The sequence below is a fragment of the Brassica rapa genome, chromosome A01 (genome assembly GCF_000309985.2).
Source record: "Brassica rapa cultivar Chiifu-401-42 chromosome A01, CAAS_Brap_v3.01, whole genome shotgun sequence".
NCBI classification, from domain to species: Eukaryota; Viridiplantae; Streptophyta; class Magnoliopsida; order Brassicales; family Brassicaceae; genus Brassica; species Brassica rapa.
The window spans coordinates 11,748,286-11,768,823 of NC_024795.2; the positions used below are offsets into that span (position 1 = coordinate 11,748,286).

At 33.0% G+C, this 20,538-nt stretch overlaps 2 protein-coding genes across 2 annotated transcripts; both read left to right on the forward strand.

Annotated features, from left to right (window-relative positions):
- The first annotated feature begins 6,173 nt into the window (after window positions 1-6,173).
- LOC108869447 lies at window positions 6,174-13,101 on the forward strand. Its single transcript, XM_033275412.1, has 6 exons — window positions 6,174-6,206; window positions 11,892-12,145; window positions 12,231-12,317; window positions 12,378-12,434; window positions 12,509-12,516; window positions 12,560-13,101. The coding sequence occupies exons 1-6, from the start codon at window positions 6,174-6,176 to the stop codon at window positions 13,099-13,101; spliced, it is 981 nt and encodes a 326-aa protein (XP_033131303.1).
- LOC117126537 (zinc finger BED domain-containing protein RICESLEEPER 2-like) lies at window positions 9,417-19,224 on the forward strand. Its single transcript, XM_033274868.1, has 2 exons — window positions 9,417-12,145; window positions 12,509-19,224. Exon 2 carries the CDS (start codon window positions 16,571-16,573, stop codon window positions 17,648-17,650), a length of 1,080 nt encoding a protein of 359 aa, XP_033130759.1. The 5' UTR covers window positions 9,417-12,145; window positions 12,509-16,570; the 3' UTR covers window positions 17,651-19,224.
- The last annotated feature ends 1,314 nt before the right edge of the window (window positions 19,225-20,538 follow it).

The window sequence follows — 20,538 nt, forward strand, 5'->3', positions numbered from 1 at the left end:
GGGTCTAAACCTAAAACCTATACCCTAAACCCAAATCCTAGACCTAAACTCAAAAGGTAAACTTTAAACCTAAACCTCAAACTTAGATATTATAGGGTTTGGGTTAAAGTTTACGGTTTGAGTTTGTGGTCTAAGACTTGGGTATAGGGTTTAAATTTATAGTCTATTTTTTTAGGTTTAAGATATATAATTTAGATTTAGGATCTATGATAAGGGTATAGGGTTTGGGTTTAGGAGTTTGGATTTGGATTTAGAATTTAGGGTATATGATTTAGAATTTAAGATTTAGGGTTTAGGGTTTCGCTGGAAGCGATAAAGTCGCTAAAATTAGCGTTTTTATTTTTTGTAACTATTTTTTATTTAATTTAATGTTTTTTTAATTAATAATATATGTGTCACTTTGATTGTTTTTAAAACGTGAGGTGAATTTAAAAGTTTACCCCCTAAGATGAACCTAAGTTTTGTTCTTTTCTGAAACCACAATCATAAGAGCATTTACGTTGGGTGGTAAAACACCCTTTCAAATATCTCATATATAAAATATACATATTTAAAATATAATAATTGAATGAATATTTTTTAGATGACCTAAAATTTATGGTGAAACACATTTTTTTTGCCTTATTGCTCATCCTAAAATTTTAACTAATTCACGAAAATGTCATTATTTATTATTATTTTTTAAAAAATGTTATTATTATTCAAACATCTTCGTCTTCTTCACCTATTTATGATAATGTAGTTATCAATACCACCAACCACTGTAAACAACCACAATCAAGCTTTAAATGCACTAGAAAACAATTTATACATTTTCTTATTTTATTTCTTACACACACACACATCTGTTTATCTTAAATATACTCTCTCATTTCATCCTAAATACTTAAAATTTTGGATTTCAATATTACATTTTCATTAGAGTTACGCATGTTTATTATTACTCGTGTTTTATTATTCTTGGTCAATAGCGAGTGAGTATCAAAAACTCCTATATTGGATATTTTTATTCTTGGTACACATAAGTATGTTCTATTTTTATTCCAAGATTTTGGTCAACCCATTGGTTTTGAGAGCATACATTTTTAGAAAACTTCTCCAGAAGTTTTCACTAATAAAATCAAACATGGCAAATTGCAAAAAATAGTCCACGCAGATACTTTGCTACTAAAAAAAAAATTCTCAGTGAGCATGCTCACAACATATTTTTATAGAAGTTTTCTATAAAAGTTAAATTTCTACAAAAATTTGGTCAATTGGAAAATTAACATAATTGTCATAGAAAATTTCTAGAGAAGTCTTCTCTAGTGAAATCAATATATATCCAAATATAAATGTAACCCAATAATTTACAAAGAGATGAGAAATTCATATATGTTTGTTGTCTTTAAATTCAAAGAGATTAGAAATGTAAAATTTATAAGATTTCAATTTATTTTCCATCAAAATTTTTTTTTCAGAATTTTATAAATTAATTTTAAGATTAAAATCATGAGTTGAATTCTTGAAAAATCTTCTCGTATAATATTTCATTGTCTTGCGAATAATTCTTATGATTATAACAGTAAAATTATCAATAATTTTTTTGTTCTATTATAAAACATAACTGTAATTTCACTATCTTCTTAGGTTACTTTTACATTTGATTGAATTTGGATGTATTTATTGAATCATTTTAGTAAATTGCCCTAATTAAATTTGATTTAAGAGAAAAACAAAGACAATAATAAAATACTTATGTAAAAGAAAATTTCATGAATATCTCAAAAATTCAAATTACACAATCTTGTCATTCTTTCTCTTTTCTTTTAAAATTTTTATTTAAAATTCCATCATTATATCTTTACTGAAAATATGCTAAAGTATCATTCCTTTTTTATTGCTCCTTCGATTACTGGGTCCACTTATTTCTGACAATTTGAAGTTGTTTCTTTGGAGTTTAGCCTTTTTGTCTCTACCTATAAATACTGTAGCTTAGATATAGTCCATAACAAAAACACGAATAGAGAAAAAGAGAATCAATATTACCTAGGTCCAAAGCTACAGTGTATTTTAAGTGTAATCAATCTCAAAATAATGATGATGACAGTATTTGTATCCCTTATATACTAAAGCACAAGTCACTTGGCGAATCAAAAACCGACACATGGAATTTGTTTTTAAATAAAATAAAATGAAAAAGTCTGACTCCACTTAATTTCTCTTTTATATAATTTAAATTCTTTTTTTTATGTAATTCAAATTATGTGTCTACGGTTAATGTTTAGAATTAGTTAGAAAAAAAGAGAAAAAAAGTTAAAATGTATCTGTTTAACCTTTTCTCAATCAAAACCACGATCACCACTTTTTCACATAAACTGCTTACACCTAATTCAAGTGAACTTTAAAATCATTTCATCAACATATTTTTTTTTACAAAGCGCTCTTCGTTTCACACAAACATCAACAAATTTCTTTATAAGCTTCACTAAAACCATTTTTCTGAAGTGTTCAATTTTGATGTTTACGAGCCACAATCCAATTCATGCTTTCAGCCGCTTTACGAGCCACTAAAACCAAAATTTCTAGAATTCACAGGTAAACAGAAAATCAAGCATCAATCTTTGTATTGTTCAGTTTTTTATTATTATTTCAGTTTGCTGCAGACATGTACGAGAAGAAGAAGATCTAAGCAATGAAAGACAAGTTTGGATGAAGTATGTTCTAGAGCTTAAGTTGGGGGAAGTTGGAGACAGATGGATTAGATAGAGAATTAAATAGAGTTGCAAACCATTTGACCATTCAGAATTTCAGGTAAACAATATTTTTTTTACTTTTCAGTATTTATAAAAACAATTTTTTTTTTTACTTTTCAGTATTTAAATATATATTTAATTATATACTTGGATAATAATTACATTATTGCTTCTATACTAAAGAATTATTGTTTTACACCCTTCCCCATCCTCTTTACAATTTTGAAATTTGAGACACTGTTATTTAGGTTCATACAATATTTGACAAAAGAAAAACTTATTCTTACTGAAAAGTATACATGATTAATTAAGAGACAGTAAAATTAATCCATGCGTAGCATGGGCAGTAACACTAGTTACTTACTAATTCAGATGTGTGCTCCTATGCACAAACGAATGCTTATATTATATTCCATCCGTTTCACTAAGGCCCTCACTGGTGACTTTTTTGGGAACACGAAAAATGAATAAGAAATGAACGTATAGGAATAAAATTGCAGGAATAAAAAGGAATGCTGGTTCCTTATCAAATTTAACAAGAAATGCTTTTGTTCAATATTTCTCTACAAAAAAAGAATGGAGAGGAATAAGAAGGAAAAACTATTTCTTGTGAATGGTGATTTTTTTTTAGGAATGATAAGGAATTCAGTGTTCACTTTCGTTCCTTGGTCACCATTCAACGCCTAAGATAGATTTTTTTTTTTAAAAAAAATTTGTTTCACAAAGATGTAATTTTTGTGTTTTCTATGAAATCATTGTAAATTTCAAGAAAATTAATTGACTTTATTGAATTACTATTGGTTAAAAGTTATTAAAAATTGAAAATTACAAAAAATAATGGATTTATTATGGTAATTAAATGTGTTTTCTTAATATGTGTAAAAATACTAAAAACATCTTTTTGGAACGGAGGGAGTATCCCTTATATATTAATTAAGAAACATTACAACCTTTAAGTGTTGCTACATGTCATCATCAGAATGAAATTCAGAATCCTTAGAAAATATGTTTGTCCTATTAAGTATATATTATACTTTTCATTAAACTAATCATAAAATTAATTAAAGTGTACAATTACAATTTTCTTTTCTTTTCTTAAATAAAAGCTACGGAATTACCAAATACGACTAATATATGTATGACAATTAGTGATTCTAATAATAAAGATTTGATAACAATTTATATCTCATCCATCGAATTTGTTTAATTTTATATTATTAAAATAAATTAAACAATCAAATTAGCTATAAAATTAAAATATAGATTTTTTCGTATATGTTACATTTTGAATTTAAAAAATAACGACAAAATTACTAAAATTGTTAAAATTATTATGTTAAAAATTAATGATCAATGGTTTAACATCCCTTATATATTAATAGAGAAACATTTAAAAAGTTTAGAACCTGTAGCTTGTACTAATTAAAAAAGTGTCATGCTGAGTTGTCATGTAATTGGAATGTTAATTTGTTTACGTGGCGGCTTTTAAAATCAATTGAGAATTTTGTTAGTCAAAAATTAAATTGCTAGAAAATATTGTATTATATAGTATGTACATTATGGACCATTCAGTATTAAAATTGAAATTTATTATATATTATTTCCTTAAATAAAACCTACAGAATTACCTAATGTGATTATGATATATATAGTAATTAATGATTTTAAATAATAAGGATTTGCTAATAATCTGTATACTTTCTATCATTTTTATTTAATTCTTTATTATTAAAATAAGTTGCACAATTACATTAATCATATATTAAAATTTTAGATTTTTTTTTTGTATATGTTGTATTTTAAATTTTTCAAAACGAGTATAAATTAGTAAAAAACTGTTAAAAGTCTCACATAAACTTTTGTGATCAATGTCAAAGTTTTTTTCTATAATAAGATACAATGATAATAAAATCATATAAATAAATAATTTTATTTTATTAGGTGTTTATGTTAATATATATATATACATCATATCGTTTAAATTTAATTATATATTATATAAGATATGTAAGATTGATTGTTTTAATTTATTTATCCTAAAATGATTGCGAATAAATAAGAGTGGTCATTTGATTTATATGTGCAAGCCAATTTATTACATAATAGTAACTGATTTCTTAGTTATTTAATATATAATTATTATTTTATTATTTTATAATATGCAGAAAAATATAAAATAAATAATAAATATAAAATATTTATTCTGCACAAGACGCAGATCTTAACCTAAGTATGTATCTCTTTAATAATTTTGAATCTTAAATATTTTCTAAATCCCGTACCAAATTAAAAGAAAGAAATGAGAATAAACTCAAAAATCAATATTTATATCGAGCAATAACCAAAATGACACAAAAATGAGAAAAAATATCAAAGATAAACAGAATTGGCACGTGAACGTAAACTTCTCATAACCATAATTAAATTTTAAATTGCTAAATCATGATATAAAACCGAGCTGACATAGTTTCATTGTAACCAAATAGTAGGCATGAGATTTTTTGGCCTAAATATTAGGTTTTTATGCGGTAAATATATTTGTGACCTAAAATAGTTTTAAAATTGAGATCAGTTCATTTGTAAACAAATTATGTAATTAACAAAATAATTAAAAAAATTGTTTAAGGGCCAAAATTTTTAATTTGATCAATAATATGAATTTTATTTTCTATACGATATTTCTTAAATAATTTTCATATAAATTTACCCTGTATAAGGCGCAAGTCTTATCCTAGTATAGTAGTGTTTGCTAAGACTTAAGAAAATAATGTTATCGATTAAGGTCATTCTTTTTGCAACTACGTAGTAGATTTTTATTTAGCTGGGATAAAACGTTCATCACAAGCCATTGATTTGAAACAGAAAATAAGATGAATTAACTGTACACCTTAAGTAATAACATGACTGCGTTTAATTTTGTCATCAGTTAGCATATTGATTTAGCGGTCCTAATATTTTCTTACCTTTTTATATTGTGGAAGAACCGTAAGGTTTAAAGGCTTCTACACCTAGGTCTGGGGTTCGAATCCCAAACTATGCAATTTATTGCACAGATTACAGGAAATCCAGGTTTCAAGTCCCGGAGATAATAAATCAGCGTAAAAAAAAAAACTCAAAGGCAAGAGACCTACCAAAACATATAAAAATCATACACCAATTTATTTTGTCCATTTAAACAAAACTTAACTATCTGATCACTTTTCCTTGGACACGGAAATTAGTATACAAGTTCATTATCTTTTTATTTTTTTGGTAAAAATATTAAAATTATCATTACCAATTTTAGTTTTTGATAGAATACAGAGATCACAAAGAAACAGAAAATTAAAATGCAACTAAACAGAAGCTCTAACTGGAAAAACAGAGGAATATACAACCGGCTACAAGACCAACACGCTGAACACATCAGACTTGGTACATTTCGCTTGCCGCAAAAAGATGGCTCGCTGTGAAAACGAGATCTTGAGCCCGGTAAAATTGGCGTACCCGATGAACAAGTCTTTAAGATAAGATCCATCTAAGAACAGCTCGCTAATGACCTCCTAATCCGAGTCCAACATGAATAGACTGGCAGACCAGAGACCTAACACACTCGCTAGACCGCCGAGCCTTATTCAAAACAAACACGAACACATGCTGTGATGGAGACAAACCTGAATAGAACACTTCAGAGGCCGCTAAAAGAAAAAGAACGACCTGCTGAGAAAACCAAAAGGCCGTCCAAGCACTGGGATGACCATTCCTTAACCAGGTGACCTCACCGTCCACGCAACCGGCTGACCCAACCAGCGCTACAAGCCGACGACCTGATCCGAAACAGAACACTTGTCTTGGTCTTTGAGCGCTTCGGACCCGTCTAAGACGAAACGAAGCAAAGCCACAGAAGCTCAACCAGATACATAAGAGAAGAGAGCAAAGGGAGAGCACCCTCATGAGACGGAGACGAGAAAGCCATAGACGACAAACCTTTACCACACCTCCGAGGATGCAGACGCAGAACCACATGAGAACGATAGCCACACGACCACACAAACCCTGTGCACGAACCGACAAGCAACAAACTTGCCGTCTCCCATGAACGAAACCAGCCCGCTTGATGACACAAGACCCTTGCGTCAGCAAGACGAAAAGTAAAACGCACCTCTCCACGTGAAGACAATCTTCGGATACAAACCATCGAGAACAAGGAGAGAGCGCACCAACACAGCACGCGCCTCCACCACACAAACACACCTCCAGATCTAAAAGAGAAAACTAGATCGAAGAAGGTATTTACCCTAAAAGCCGACTTCGAACGCGCACGCGCCACACTGCCTCACTGAATCTCCAGGACGGAGGCCACCAACCTCGGATCTACAACCCCCCGGAGCAGCTGCAGAGGATCCCGTGGCAGAGCACGACCCAGAGGCCCGAGCATATCGACAGCACAAACAGCAGAAGATAAATCGGAGCAAAAAGGAAAGAGGGAGAGGAGAGGAAGACGCCTCCGGCAACCACGCGCGCCACCGCTGGTTTCGATGGAGCAAGGAAGCTTTAGTAAATCACTGCCGGAGGAGAGAAGGTGGAGGAAAGTTATAAGAGAGAGAGGGTTTTCCCAAGTTCAAGTTCATTATCTTATCATAACTAAATTGTAAAATAGCTGTTATCTGTACTGGAAATTAGTATACAAGTTCATTATCTTATCCGGTTATCTGTAGTGGAAATTAGATATTCTAAGTTTGTAGCTTTTGAACCCGAGGTGTTTAATATTTTTCATGCGGTACCAGTTTACCACATTTGTGTGGTTAAAATGAGATTATAAGCTGATTTCCAAGTACAAAGTTAGTAGGATTCCGTGGATGGTTAATTTTAGTGCAAATTTGCAAACTATGATGGCCCTCGTGGTCGTCTTACCATACTCGCAAGATAACCATTTGTTACGTTTTAACCAAGTTAAGTTTTCACTAGCGTTGTCACAAAAGCTTTCATTAATATGTCAAAAGATAACATGCAAGAGATGTTAGACTGTATATGGAATATTCAACTATTCAAAATCTAACAAATTACAAATATATTGAAAAATCACCGCGGACTCATTTCACCCAGTTCATAATTATTGTGTTTATACTAACTAGGTCCTTTTCTGCGTTACGCGCAGATAGTATTTTGTTTTTTTTTTCATAATTTTGTACTATTATGTCAATTGTTTAGTTTTATAAAATATTATGTTTTTACTGTAAATTTGGAATTAAAAATCTATTTTCCCCTTGCTGTAAAGTAAGTTAATTTTTTTGAATCTTACCACAACACATTATACATGAAGAGAATATAGTTGGTCTTTATATTCTTATTTGGTGTAATATTGGAAATTTTGATGGTTTGTTTAAATGGTTTTTTTTTAAATTATATATTTTAGGATTGACTTTCGTGACTATATTCTATAATTGTCTAAAAAAAAATTGTTTGTCCCATATACACATCCACATAAATATGGACTTCTGATAAATTTGTTCATTGGGATATTTAGTTTTACTTTCAACTTTATTCTCTTTTTTGGCACCCTCATGCTAGCTTGTCGGGCTAGCCAACTTTGTGCAAAAGGGTTTACAAAAGCTGATCGAGATGCGCGTGATCGGACACCTTTTGCTAGGCTATTCGTATAGAATTTTAAAGATCTAGGAATATAAGCAATAGAAAGTTCAGAAAATTCTTTGGATACAGCTTGTATTTCGTCGAGCTCCGAGTCCAATGCAGGCCAATCTTCCTCCTTTTGAATGAGTATAACCAGTTGTTCACAATCGATTGAAAGACCATTTCTCTGTGTCCAAACTTCAGTATAACTTGCATTGCCCATAGAAAACCTTCAGCTTCCGCTTGCAGTGGTGATTTGGTGCGTGTATATCGGTCCTTGCTCCAAACAGCATGAAAGTCACCATCCATTAACACAAAACAGAGTCCAGATATGTCTCTTTCATTTATCCATGATGTCTAGCAGAAGCGTTTCTTTGCGGAGGAACAGTTATGTCCGTTACCTCAACTTCCATATCAATCGTCATAATCTCGTCTATACGTTGAGCTATCCTCCAACACTTTGCTTCAATTTTATTTGCTAATGGGAAAGACATAATTCCTACGACACTATTAATCATTGTTTTTTTGTAACACTGATACAGCAAACTTATGTTTTATTTAACAAAACTCTTATTTTAATTTTGTATTAAAGAATCAATCATATTTTATATTATCCATTTTAGTAAATTTGCTTATTTGTCATGTTTTTATTAGATTTTAGCAAAATCATTGATTTATTATTTATTTTTAGCTAAGTCACTAATTTATTAATTTAAAAAATACCCTTAATTAATATTATATATATATTAAAAATGAATTTTATTTTAGTAATATTGAATTTCTATTTTATATTAAAATTTAGTTAGTTTTTCTTATTTGTCATATTTTATTAGGTTTTAGACTTTTAGATAGGTTATTGATTTATCCTTAATTTCTAACTGATTCGCTAATGTGTTAATTAAAACAATACCTTTAATGAATTTTATATATAATTAAAAACGAATTTTATTTTAATCATATAAAATTTATATGTTATATTAATATTAAATAATTGATTCTAAAATAATATAATAAAATTATCAAAATTTTTAAAAATAAGATAATTTTGATATATATTTTGTTGCTATCTGAAAACAATATTTTTATTAAAAAAGTTAAAAAGATACAAAAAATTATAATTAAATATTATTCAAGAAAAAAACATTTATATAAATATATTTTCTAAATTAGTTCTAAGATATGAGTGTTTTAAAAAATTTAACACGAAATGTTTAGAACACGGGATTATACTTATGAGAGAGTGGCTCGAGAATGGGCTTCGAGATAGGTCGAATGAGTTCTGAAAATAGCTTCTTTTTTTTTAATTCAAGTCTAGTCTGGATGACATGACATCTTGGTTGGTTGACAATATTTTATCCATGTGACATGACTTAGAAAAGAGGAATTTAGTCCATTTTATATAGTAGGATAAACTGATATTACATTTATATAATTAAATCTTGGTTTACGTTCTTTAGACCTTTTTCCACGCTCCTTTTAAGATCTTAGCTTCCCACGAGAAGTGATCGAGTCCGTGATTGATGACTATCCTTGGAATTATTTTCATATCCATAAAGTTGTCCTGTTATGGCATAGATTAAGAGTCGTTAGCACTTAGCAGACACAATAATAATGAAACTGATAAGTAAATATAAAATAGTGATAAGTTAGCTCAATCAAAAATATTTAAAAATATGTTTTTAATGTGAAAAATGTATTGACGCGGGTACAAGGTTGCGACTTGCGGGTCGATTTGGCGTGTAGTAAAAATAGTGTAACCCGTGAATCTGCTCCTTTAATTTAAGATTTTTTTTTTTGTTTTGTCTTTTCAAATGAGAGTGTGATAATGTCACGTATAGGAAGAATGAACCGTATATGAGTGGGAATTATATTGTATATATACAATGATCACAATTCACGTACATGGATCGCATGTGAGCAGACCATTGTTAATTTGTGCTGAAACCAAGGGCCAGAATATAAGTTATTAATCAAATCCAAAATTGTCGAGATTAACTTCATTTCCAAATCAGCGTGATGAAGACAGCCCATCCAAAGCAAAGAACTAAAGCCGAATCAAGTTTCATTCGAAGTAGAATATACCAAGCTTTGTTCTAATAAGATGTTTCAATTAGTTGAACCAGCTCTAGCGGAATTGGTATCTGAAGATGTTGAAATTCCCCTTTATCTTTATATGAGCTAACAAAAAGGCAGTTTTCTTTTTTTTTTTTTTTTTAACATAAGAGAAACCAAAAGAAAAGAAACAAGATCAAATTTGCTTAGAAGCATAAGAGAAGACAAGTGAAAGTCAAAGACAATATGAAAGGATCCAATTCCTACTACCATCAATCCATCCACAATCAAATGTAAGAAATTTAAGTTACACACTGCATCAATTCATTATATTTTGAAAACCTCTTTGATTTTTTGTCTTTGTAAATTTTGTACTCAAATCACTTTGTAATAAACTAGATTGTTGCTTTCATTATGTTTTGATTTTCTAAGTTTGAAAATTCAGCCAAAGGTCATTGCATAAAAATCATTATATAAGGTCCATTTGTAACCATGTAGATTTTTACATAATCAAATTAACTTTTTATCGTTCTTTTTTTGAAAAAGAAATTAAATTGTTTTCTTCAACTTGAGTTCTCTGACAAACTTGAATTCATACGTATACTTAATTGGGACATTACTACCTTGACTAGAAAAACTAACGTTTTATTAAAAATCTTTCACAACTTGCGTGATATACAACAATATATCCACCCATCATCCTCAATGCTTCCAAAAAAATCCAGCTCAATTTGTTAGAGAAGCTCGGCCATTTTGAACCACTCATCAAATAGAGCAACCAACATTTTATTCCATCAATTCTACATGCCTTGAGACAGTCTTATGTTCATATCTTTCACATATTGCATTTACCATAATAATTCGATGTCATTTATTTCACATATTAAATATAATAATTTTACGTGTTTAAATGAAATTGCTCCAATAATGACAAGAATCAAATCTATTAACGATTTTTTTTTTACATAATCAATTAGATATGAGCATTCACGTATACGTTCGGATACATATTGATTTTTATGGGAATCGAGTTTTTGGATTTTAAATTAAACTATATTTGGATATTACAAAATTTTCGGACATTGTTCAATTTGGATACTTTCGGTCCGGGTAAGTTTGTATGACACTAAAAATATCTAAATAACATATATGCTTAAAAATCTATACTATATTAAAAGGGATATATGAGGAGTAGGGAGGGTGTCCACGTCAGACAAAAAAATCAACCAATCAGGTTGCAATGTTTTGCCACGTAAGCTCTTTGTTGCCCGTGTTATTCTTTGGCGTTTTCGTTTGGGCTTTGCGTTTTTCTCCTTTGATCTGCTGTGTATACGTTTGGGCCATGGAGCCCATCAGACTTTAGAGACGGAAATCTGATACCTAGCCGAGTATGTATGCTGAGATCTCGCCCTTTCTCATTTCTTCAAACCCTAACTCTTCGACATCCCCTTTGCTCTTCCTCTTATTTGTTCCGTTTCACGTCTGATTCTCCAGTGCTGCCATGATCACGGAGTCAACTTCTTCGACAACGCCGAGGTTTACGCCAATGGCCGAGCTGAGAAGATCATGGGTCTGGCGATTCGCGAGCTGGACTGGCGGAGATCCGACATCGTGGTCTCCACCAAGATCTTCTGGGGTGGTCCTGGTCCTAACGATAAAGGTTTCTCGAGGAAACATATCATCGAAGGAACCAAAGCTTCTCTCAAAAGACTCGATATGGACTATGTAGATGTCCTCTATTGCCACAGGTCATAAAGATTTGATTTTTTTATATTTTATTTCTTGAAGATCTATTCTAGGGTTTTGAGTTTTAGATTATGATTTAACTCTTAGGGTTCCTGAGATTGAAATAAAGAGTTCGAGCTTTAGGTCTTTTAGTGTCAATGTCTTCCGTCGTTTCTACTATGGAACCTCTCAGTGGTTCTGTAACGCCTCTCCATTTTTATTTGTCTCCATTCATTGATTCCTTATTCCAATCAGGCTAAAGCCTCATGTCATTTATGTGTATTTCCTTGAGAGGCTTTCAGACCATGTCAGGTGATTCTAAGACGACAGGTCGGCTCTTCTTCTTGCGTTGGTTAATCGCTGAGTTTTTTTAACTTCATTTTCAGCTTCAACAGTTTCGTCAAAAGAAGGCTGACAAAAACACTGATCATAAAAAGGACCCCAAGGGCAGTACAAGCCAAGGAAATCCTCCAAAAAATCTGGTAAGAAGCATGAGCCTAAACCTGACACTGGTGGTGTCAGTGACGAGGCAGAAGCTCCGTCTGATGTGGCTGTAGGAGGAGCTTCATCTCATGTGAATATTGGTGAGGAGGTTGTTGATCCTCCACCGACTTCTGTAAATGCAGCAGCTAACAGTGATGTTTCAGTTGACACGCTTCAGCCAGGAAACACCACAGCAACTTCTGATAGTGGAGATGAACCGAGAAAAAAAGTTGCGAATTCCGAAAATGATATCAGCGTAGCATTGTCCACGGAAGAAGAGAATGTGAAGAGTATCGACATTGGAGCGGCTGGCGCAGTAGATTCTTTGACGTCTGACCCTGCAGATACCGAGAAGGGAGTTACACATGACGATGCAGAGGAGTCCCTTCTGGCCGTACGATCTGAGTTACAAAAGAGATCTAATGAACTTGAACAATCAGAACAGAGGTTATTATCTACTAGAGAGAAGCTTAGCATAGCTGTTGTCACGTGTTAGCTCTGTTTGTTCTCATATGCATTTTAAGACTCAGAGACAGAGAGAGCATTATCTGTTGTGTTTTAGTTTTTGTTGTTTCCACTTTATAAATACAAGTATAATGTTTTTGAAACTTAAAAGTTGGCTTTTATAGTTGTTGTCAAGAGGTCAGTAGTAATGTAGTATATTGAAAAGCTCATTTAAACGATTGTTAACTGTGTTAAAAAAACAGTTGTTAATTATCATACAAGTTTTTATTTTATAAAAACAGAGGAAGTGAAGATATACTAATTTAAAGATTTGATGAAAAGTATATAATGCTGATCGTGCACATCATAATGTCAGCACCATCCTAAGTCTAATGTTTAGTCTACCTGTTGGCAATTGTTTAGTTCCAATTATTTAGTTTCTTCTTAAAACATACATGCACGTACATTTCTGATTTTTTTGTTTGAAAAGACATTTCTGATTTTTTTTACATAGATATCCTATACAACTTCGATTTTCTTTTGGGGTAAGATTCATTTTTCACCGTCATTTTAAACTAATTTTGGATATTCTATTTTATTTAGTTAAATCAGAAAACAATTTTTTTTAGAATTGTCTAAAGAAAGTAAGAAATAGAGAAAAACGTTCCTAGGCAATTTTATGAATTTACTATTTGAGAAAACAAAAGAAGTAAATCCGGATTTATAATTATTAGTAGATAGATCATCTCAAGAGTACAAGTGAAACGAATAAAATCAAAAAAATTATTAATAATCTTAATTGAAAAAAATAATAATTAGAGAATTTTCGAAAGGAGAGTTAGTTATTGGAATTTGTCTTTCACCATCCACCCGCGTTTATTTTTGAGAACGCTTCTCAGCGTCTCTCTCCTCTCATCCCAAAAAAGTCTAAAGGTAAGTGTTTTATATTTAACATATTGTTCATACAATTATTTTTAAATATTCAGGTGCATGAAAATTGGAACTCGCTTCTTCACTAGCAACCAAATTTTACTTTGACAGCTCAGTCAAATACATCAAACATTTTAAAGAACGAATACCATATTAACTACAGAATTAGCTGAGATACAAAGAAACTCCAACACAACCAAAGTTATAGAGTGAAAAAAAGACTGCACCCTGTTTCTATTCTTTTTCTTATGTCCTACCAAGTATTACATTTTGTTTGACTCGACTGTAATAAAAGAAACAAAATATTTTTCCATCTGTCTTTTTCCTTTAAACTAATTTATTATTTTCTATTTTTTGACAATTTTATCTATCCACCTATGGAAAAAATTATATAAAATGTCAACATCCAAATCAAAACATAATTGGACTTAGCAAATAAATTCTTAATATTAGTAAAAGAGGCTATCGAATAATATATTCAAACTCATTTTCCGCGCGTAGCGCGGACAAAGACTCTAGTGTTATTAATGAATTTATAAAAATGAAAAAAATCAATCCCCACGGGCGTGCGGTTTAAACCCTAGTATGTTTTAAAATAGAGTTTCAACAGTGAAGATATCAGAGAAGAAGTGAGGTCCTTAAGACACGAGTTATGCTTTTAATTGCCTCGAGGAGAACAAGAACCAAGAACAACTAACCCATCTCGAATGTTTGTGTTAGAATACAGGAAAAAATTTGTTCACAACAACAAACCGGATCGATACCAAGGTAAGTTTGGATTCATGTCAATGAACGATCAGCCTCAAATCCTTTGGACGATGATTTTCCGCTATCATAAGATGAACTAGATCACCCCTATCAACTAAAAAGTATAAAGGAGATTTTTTTCCACAAGCTGAACATAGAGAGGAAGAAGATAATAAATATAAACCATCACCTTGAGAAAAATATATCCACATCAACCTAACAACTCCACATTTCAAAAGAAAATGTCCATCCATAAGCATACTTCGATTGAAATAGAGGATGGACCACATCTTTGTTTACTACAAAATTCTTTGACCAAAGGAGTTGCACTAACTACATCCCATCTTAAAAGGATAGAATGATCCTAGACCAAAATAGAAACCTTTTGCGAGCCATTGAATCTTGTATTGATATGAAACACTAGGCCTGGGCGTATTATACTGAACCCGAAGCCCACACCCTAGTCCGAACCGAACTCGTGGGTCCGGATCGGTAACGGATCCGTTAAAAATACCGAATGGGTTTTAAGGCCCAACATTTTGGACTACGGATCGGGACCGGTTGTAAACCGATATCCATAGTAGGTAACCGTTTAAACCGAGCATTTATAACATGTCGCGTATATACATACATTCATAATACACTTACACATATATTGAGAATTTCTTCGGTTCCTGGACTTGTTTACGGCGAGTGCGACGAACCCTAGTTACGAAAAAGCAACCTCGATTCTTGATTTTCATCATTAAGCCGCTCAAACTGGCTACTATAAATCACCTCTCCTCTCCATCTCATGCTTCATCAGACCATTCGAGGATCAAATCAGAGGTATTGTCCCTCCCTTTCTTCTACTCTTGTTCTTCTTTGTTACGAGTAGGCTAGTTACGAGTTTATGTGATTGAACTTAGTGGAGTTAAATTAGTTTAGGATACGGTTTGGTTTGTGGAACTGATTCTGTTTGAAGTTTGGATCTATTAGAGTTGTTGTAACAAAGTTTAGAACTCAGACTGATTTTTTGTCTGTTTCATTAATTTTATTTTGCAGATGGACTCAACATCAACTCTTGGCCGAGAAAGCAGTAACAAAGATGATGAAGGAGAAACTCAAACACCGACTAGTGTGGGCAAGAGGAAAGAAACTCCGCCAACCAGTGGAGCATCATCTCAACCGATCAAAGTGAAGCGTCTCCTCCCGACAAGATCAGATGTTTGGGAACATTACACAAGAACTCCAGAAGATCGAGATAGGTGTATATGCAATCACTGCCAGAACTCATTCTCGTGTCTCACCTCCTCAAGAACATCAAATCTGAAGAAACATCTTGAAGTATGCAAGAACCATCATGCTTGGTTAGCTGGACAGAAAAATAAGCAGCCCGTTATTGATGATGAGGGGAAACTTAAGAAGGCAAAGGTGACTGAAGCTCAGTTTAGAGAAGCTACCAATCAAATGCTGGTAATAGGGCAATTGCCTTTATCATTTGTTGAGAGTGCAGCATGGAAACATTTCGTAGAGAAGGTAAATTCCCTGCTTCTCTAATCTTTATGTTTTTTTTCTGTTATCATTTGTTGTAACTAATATAATATGTTTCCTGTTTGTAGACAACCTTGTTCACTCCTCTTTCAAGAAGAACCGCACGTAAAGACATTGTGAAGATGTATGTGGCAAGGAAAGAAGCACTCAAGAAATGGTTCATATCTAGCCAGCAACGAGTATCTCTGACTACAGATATTTGGGTTTCCCAAACAACAGGTTAGCTATAATCTTTTAATCACTACGACATGTTATTTGTTATCTGAAACTGACATATTATTTTTTGTAAATTTTATTTAGGTGCGAGTTATATGGTTGTGACAGTGCACTTCATTGATTCTTCTTGGCGTTTGAAGAAGCTGATCATAGGATTCAAACATATCATGGATCACAAAGGTCAGACTATATCAACTGTTCTTCTCGACTGTTTGTCTGAATGGGGAATAGATAAGGTTTTCTGCGTAACAGTAGATAACGCTACTGCCAATAGTTCTGCTTTGAGGAAGTTTCAGACTACTTATGCTATGGTTTCAGATGAGGCTTTTGTTTTAGATGGAGAGTTTTTACACATGCGTTGTAGTGCTCATATCATTAACTTGATAGTTAGAGATGGAATGGCTGAAATAGATCAGAATGTGGTGGCCATCCGTAATGCGATCTCCTACGTTAGATCACACACTAACAGATTGAGGTCTTTTGAGCTGAAAGTTGATGCCGGTAAGATTACAAGAGGAAGCTTGCCATTGGATGTGAAGACAAGGTGGAATTCAACCTATCTAATGTTGACAACAGCTCAGAAGTTCAAGGTGGCTTTCAATAGGATGGAGACAGAAGACAAGCTCTACAATGATCACTTCTATGAGCTTGATAATGGAGTCAAAAGGACAGGACCTCCTCAGCCAAGGGATTGGAATGCGGTTGATAAGCTGTGTCGGTTTCTCATGATTTTCTACAACTCGACGTTGGTGGTTTCAGCTTCAACTTCACTCAACTCGCATAAGTGCTATGGTGAGATAGTGACTATCGCGACCAATCTCAGAAGTCTCTCTACCAGCCATGATCCTGATTTGAAGTCAAAGGCAACAGAGATGCTGAAGAAGTTTGACAAATACTGGGATGGTGTGAAGAACATTAACAAGATGTTAATTGTGGCTACTGTGTTCGATCCAAACAATAAGTTGGAGCTTGCAAAGATGTGTTTTGAGGAGTTATATGGGCTGAATAGCATTGATTATAATGACATGTTGGAGTCGTTGATCACTCTGTTGAGAAGTTTGTACAAGGAGTACAGTGCAAGACATGGAGGCGGTTTACATCCAAATGATCAGGCATCTCAGTCATCCGAGCAAGTTCAGACTCAGAGTAGGAACCAGAGTATTGAGAGGATGTAGCTTGTTGATGATTATGTGGGTTACAAGAGGATGGATGTTAGGTACAAGCAGAAATTAAGCGAAATGGGAGTTAGAGAAAAGAAGGATGAGTTGGAAACTTACCTCAGAGAATCTGTGGAAACCCCTGATCTGATGCTTGGAGTGGAGTACGATGTACTCTCATGGTGGAGAAAGAACACGTCTAAGTTCCCTATCTTGTCTGAGATTGCCCGAGATGTGTTAGCCTTACAGGTTTCTTCAGTTGCTTCGGAGAGTGCATTTAGCACTAGTGGAAGGCTTCTTGAACCACATAGGAGTTGTCTTACACATTACATGGTTGAGGTTCTAATGTGTACTGAGCAGTGGCTGAAGCAAGACATCAAGATGGAGTCAAGAGTGCTTTCAAATGCGCAGATACTTGCTGATCTTGAAGACATGGACAAGCTTGAAAGAGGTAATATCAAGAATTTCTATCTTTAATTCTTGTACTACTTTGACTGTGTAATAATGGTTTTTACTCTCTTTTCAGAGTTTGGGGACAACACAATTCCAGAAGATGACAATGCCATGGCGTGAAGCATGAGAAGAGAAGTTCATGAAGCATGAGAGGAGAAGTTCATGGCTTTCATCCGTTGAAGAATCTTGTTTTAGTTTGCTATCTGTTTCTTGTTTTAAGTTTGCTTTCTGTTTCTTATTGAACTTATGCTATCTATTTTCAGTTTGGTGTGTTTCAAGTTGAACTTATGTTATGCTATGATAGCTTTGCTATCCATTTTGCTTTCAATGAAAAATTTTCGGATACGTATGGGTTTTATCGGTTATCTTTGGTTATATATAGTTTATTTCGGTTCTTTGGTTATTTTTTTTTAGGTTATCTTTGGTTAAAATTCGAAACCGAATCGATTTTAATACGGTTTCGGGTTTAAGCGGATTTTGAATTATAAAACCGTACCGATCCGAACCCGGTTAGTTCCGAACCGGTCCCGTACCAAAATTCTACAATAACCGAATGGGACTTATATGCTAAGATCCGAAAAACCGAAAAACCGATTAGACCGAACCGAACCCGAATGGGGGACCGAAGGCCCAGGCCTATGAAACACCATATGAGGCATATATATACACTAATCTTCATTTCCATGGAGATTTACAAAACCATTGTATACTCTTAGACAACAAAACATGGCCATGGAGGAGTATTTTGAAGAGTGAATGTTTGAGATACCTACTAGAACTTAAATGATTATGAAAATTTATAATGACACAATTTATTGACGAACAATAAGAAAAAATTAACCGTAAGGTAGAGTGACAAGTCTATCAATACTTCAAAGACCCTCTGCACTTATCCATTCAAGCGGAGAAACATATCGAAAATTCGACCAATACATATTTATCCCAAGATACTTGGCACCATACATAAAGAAGCCATGGACAAAAGAAAAAGCATATATACCACTATGTTAGGCGAAGCTAAGACAATGGTGGAAATCATGCTTGACAACCATATCCACAAAGAATTGCAGCCATAGCCGATCTTCAGAATTAATAGATTAGATGCAAAAAAATAAATAATGTGGTCACTTTTGAGAGAAGAAAAATAAATTATTGCTAAAGGATGTGATTTTAAACTGGGGTTGTGGGGAAGAGAACTATCATTCAAAACAACCACTGAACCAAAGACAAAATTTTTAAAATGTGTCGAATTTAACTTTATTAAATAAAAGCTGGAAGCGTGGGCTTCAGCCGGCTTTGATAACTGCAGCAGATAAAAAAATAAAAACAATTCCCACTATGACAGTTGAGTACTCATGTCTCTCTACTAAGTGTGAAAGGTGTGATCAGCTTCATCATAAAGAATAAATATGCTTTAAGAGTATATGCATGGTGAATGGTTTTTGGATCTCTACATTGATCTTCAGTGGATGCTGATAGGTTTGGAAAGATAGCTCTGGACAAACAAGACTCATGGGTGCAAGAAACCAAAGAATAAGAGAATTTGCCTTGCATTCAGAGCCGGAAGCGCTAGGCTAGGCAATGGACAGCATGCTGCACCATTTGACATGTCAGCATTTTTGGACAGATTGTAATAATTTCATCGAGATGATAAAGGAATCTAATGCATGTCCGATTTTTCCGACAGAGCTGAAGGAGATACAAAATCTCGAGAGAAGATTCCACGATTTCAAGCTATCATATATTTCCGGGGACAAAATGAGACTGCTGATTTTTTAGCTATATAACTGCTAGGTATTTTCTTTGGGGTCTTTGTTTTGTTGGTTATTACATCATGGTCTGGCTCAGCGCACCTAAACTTTGAGTAATATAATAACCTTTTAATGTAAAAAAATAAAATAAATAAACTTTCTTCATTTGGAACAATGGTCAAAAGACTATGCGCTTGAGACCGCAAGTAATTATGTTGCTGTCGTTTCTGATACATGCTCTATTGGTGTTAGTTTCTGATACATGATGTATTGGGTGTTGTCTTCGACCTAGCATCAATCGTACAGGTTTCAAAATAACAAACCTTTTCACAACTATTCCAAACACTTTTGAAACAACTAGACCATCTTTTTCCATTAACCATCACCGCTAACCCAATGATTTTTATCATCAAAGGAGACTACTCCAACGATTGCTACTGCATTGGATTTTTAACCGATACTTTCATCTTCTGAAAATTATTTAGAGGTTGTTACTTCTAAAAATGTCCCAAAAGCCGCATATGATATTTCAACCACTACATTATTCTCAAAGGATGTCACAAAAACCCAATCAGTTAAAAAATGGTCAACTGCCCATGCATCATTTTCTGAAGGTAATATCTCTCTCACTATGATATTGTAGTTGGTCAAAGGGATGGAAGCTAATACTCTGACCCAAACCATGAGAATGAAAAAAATGAG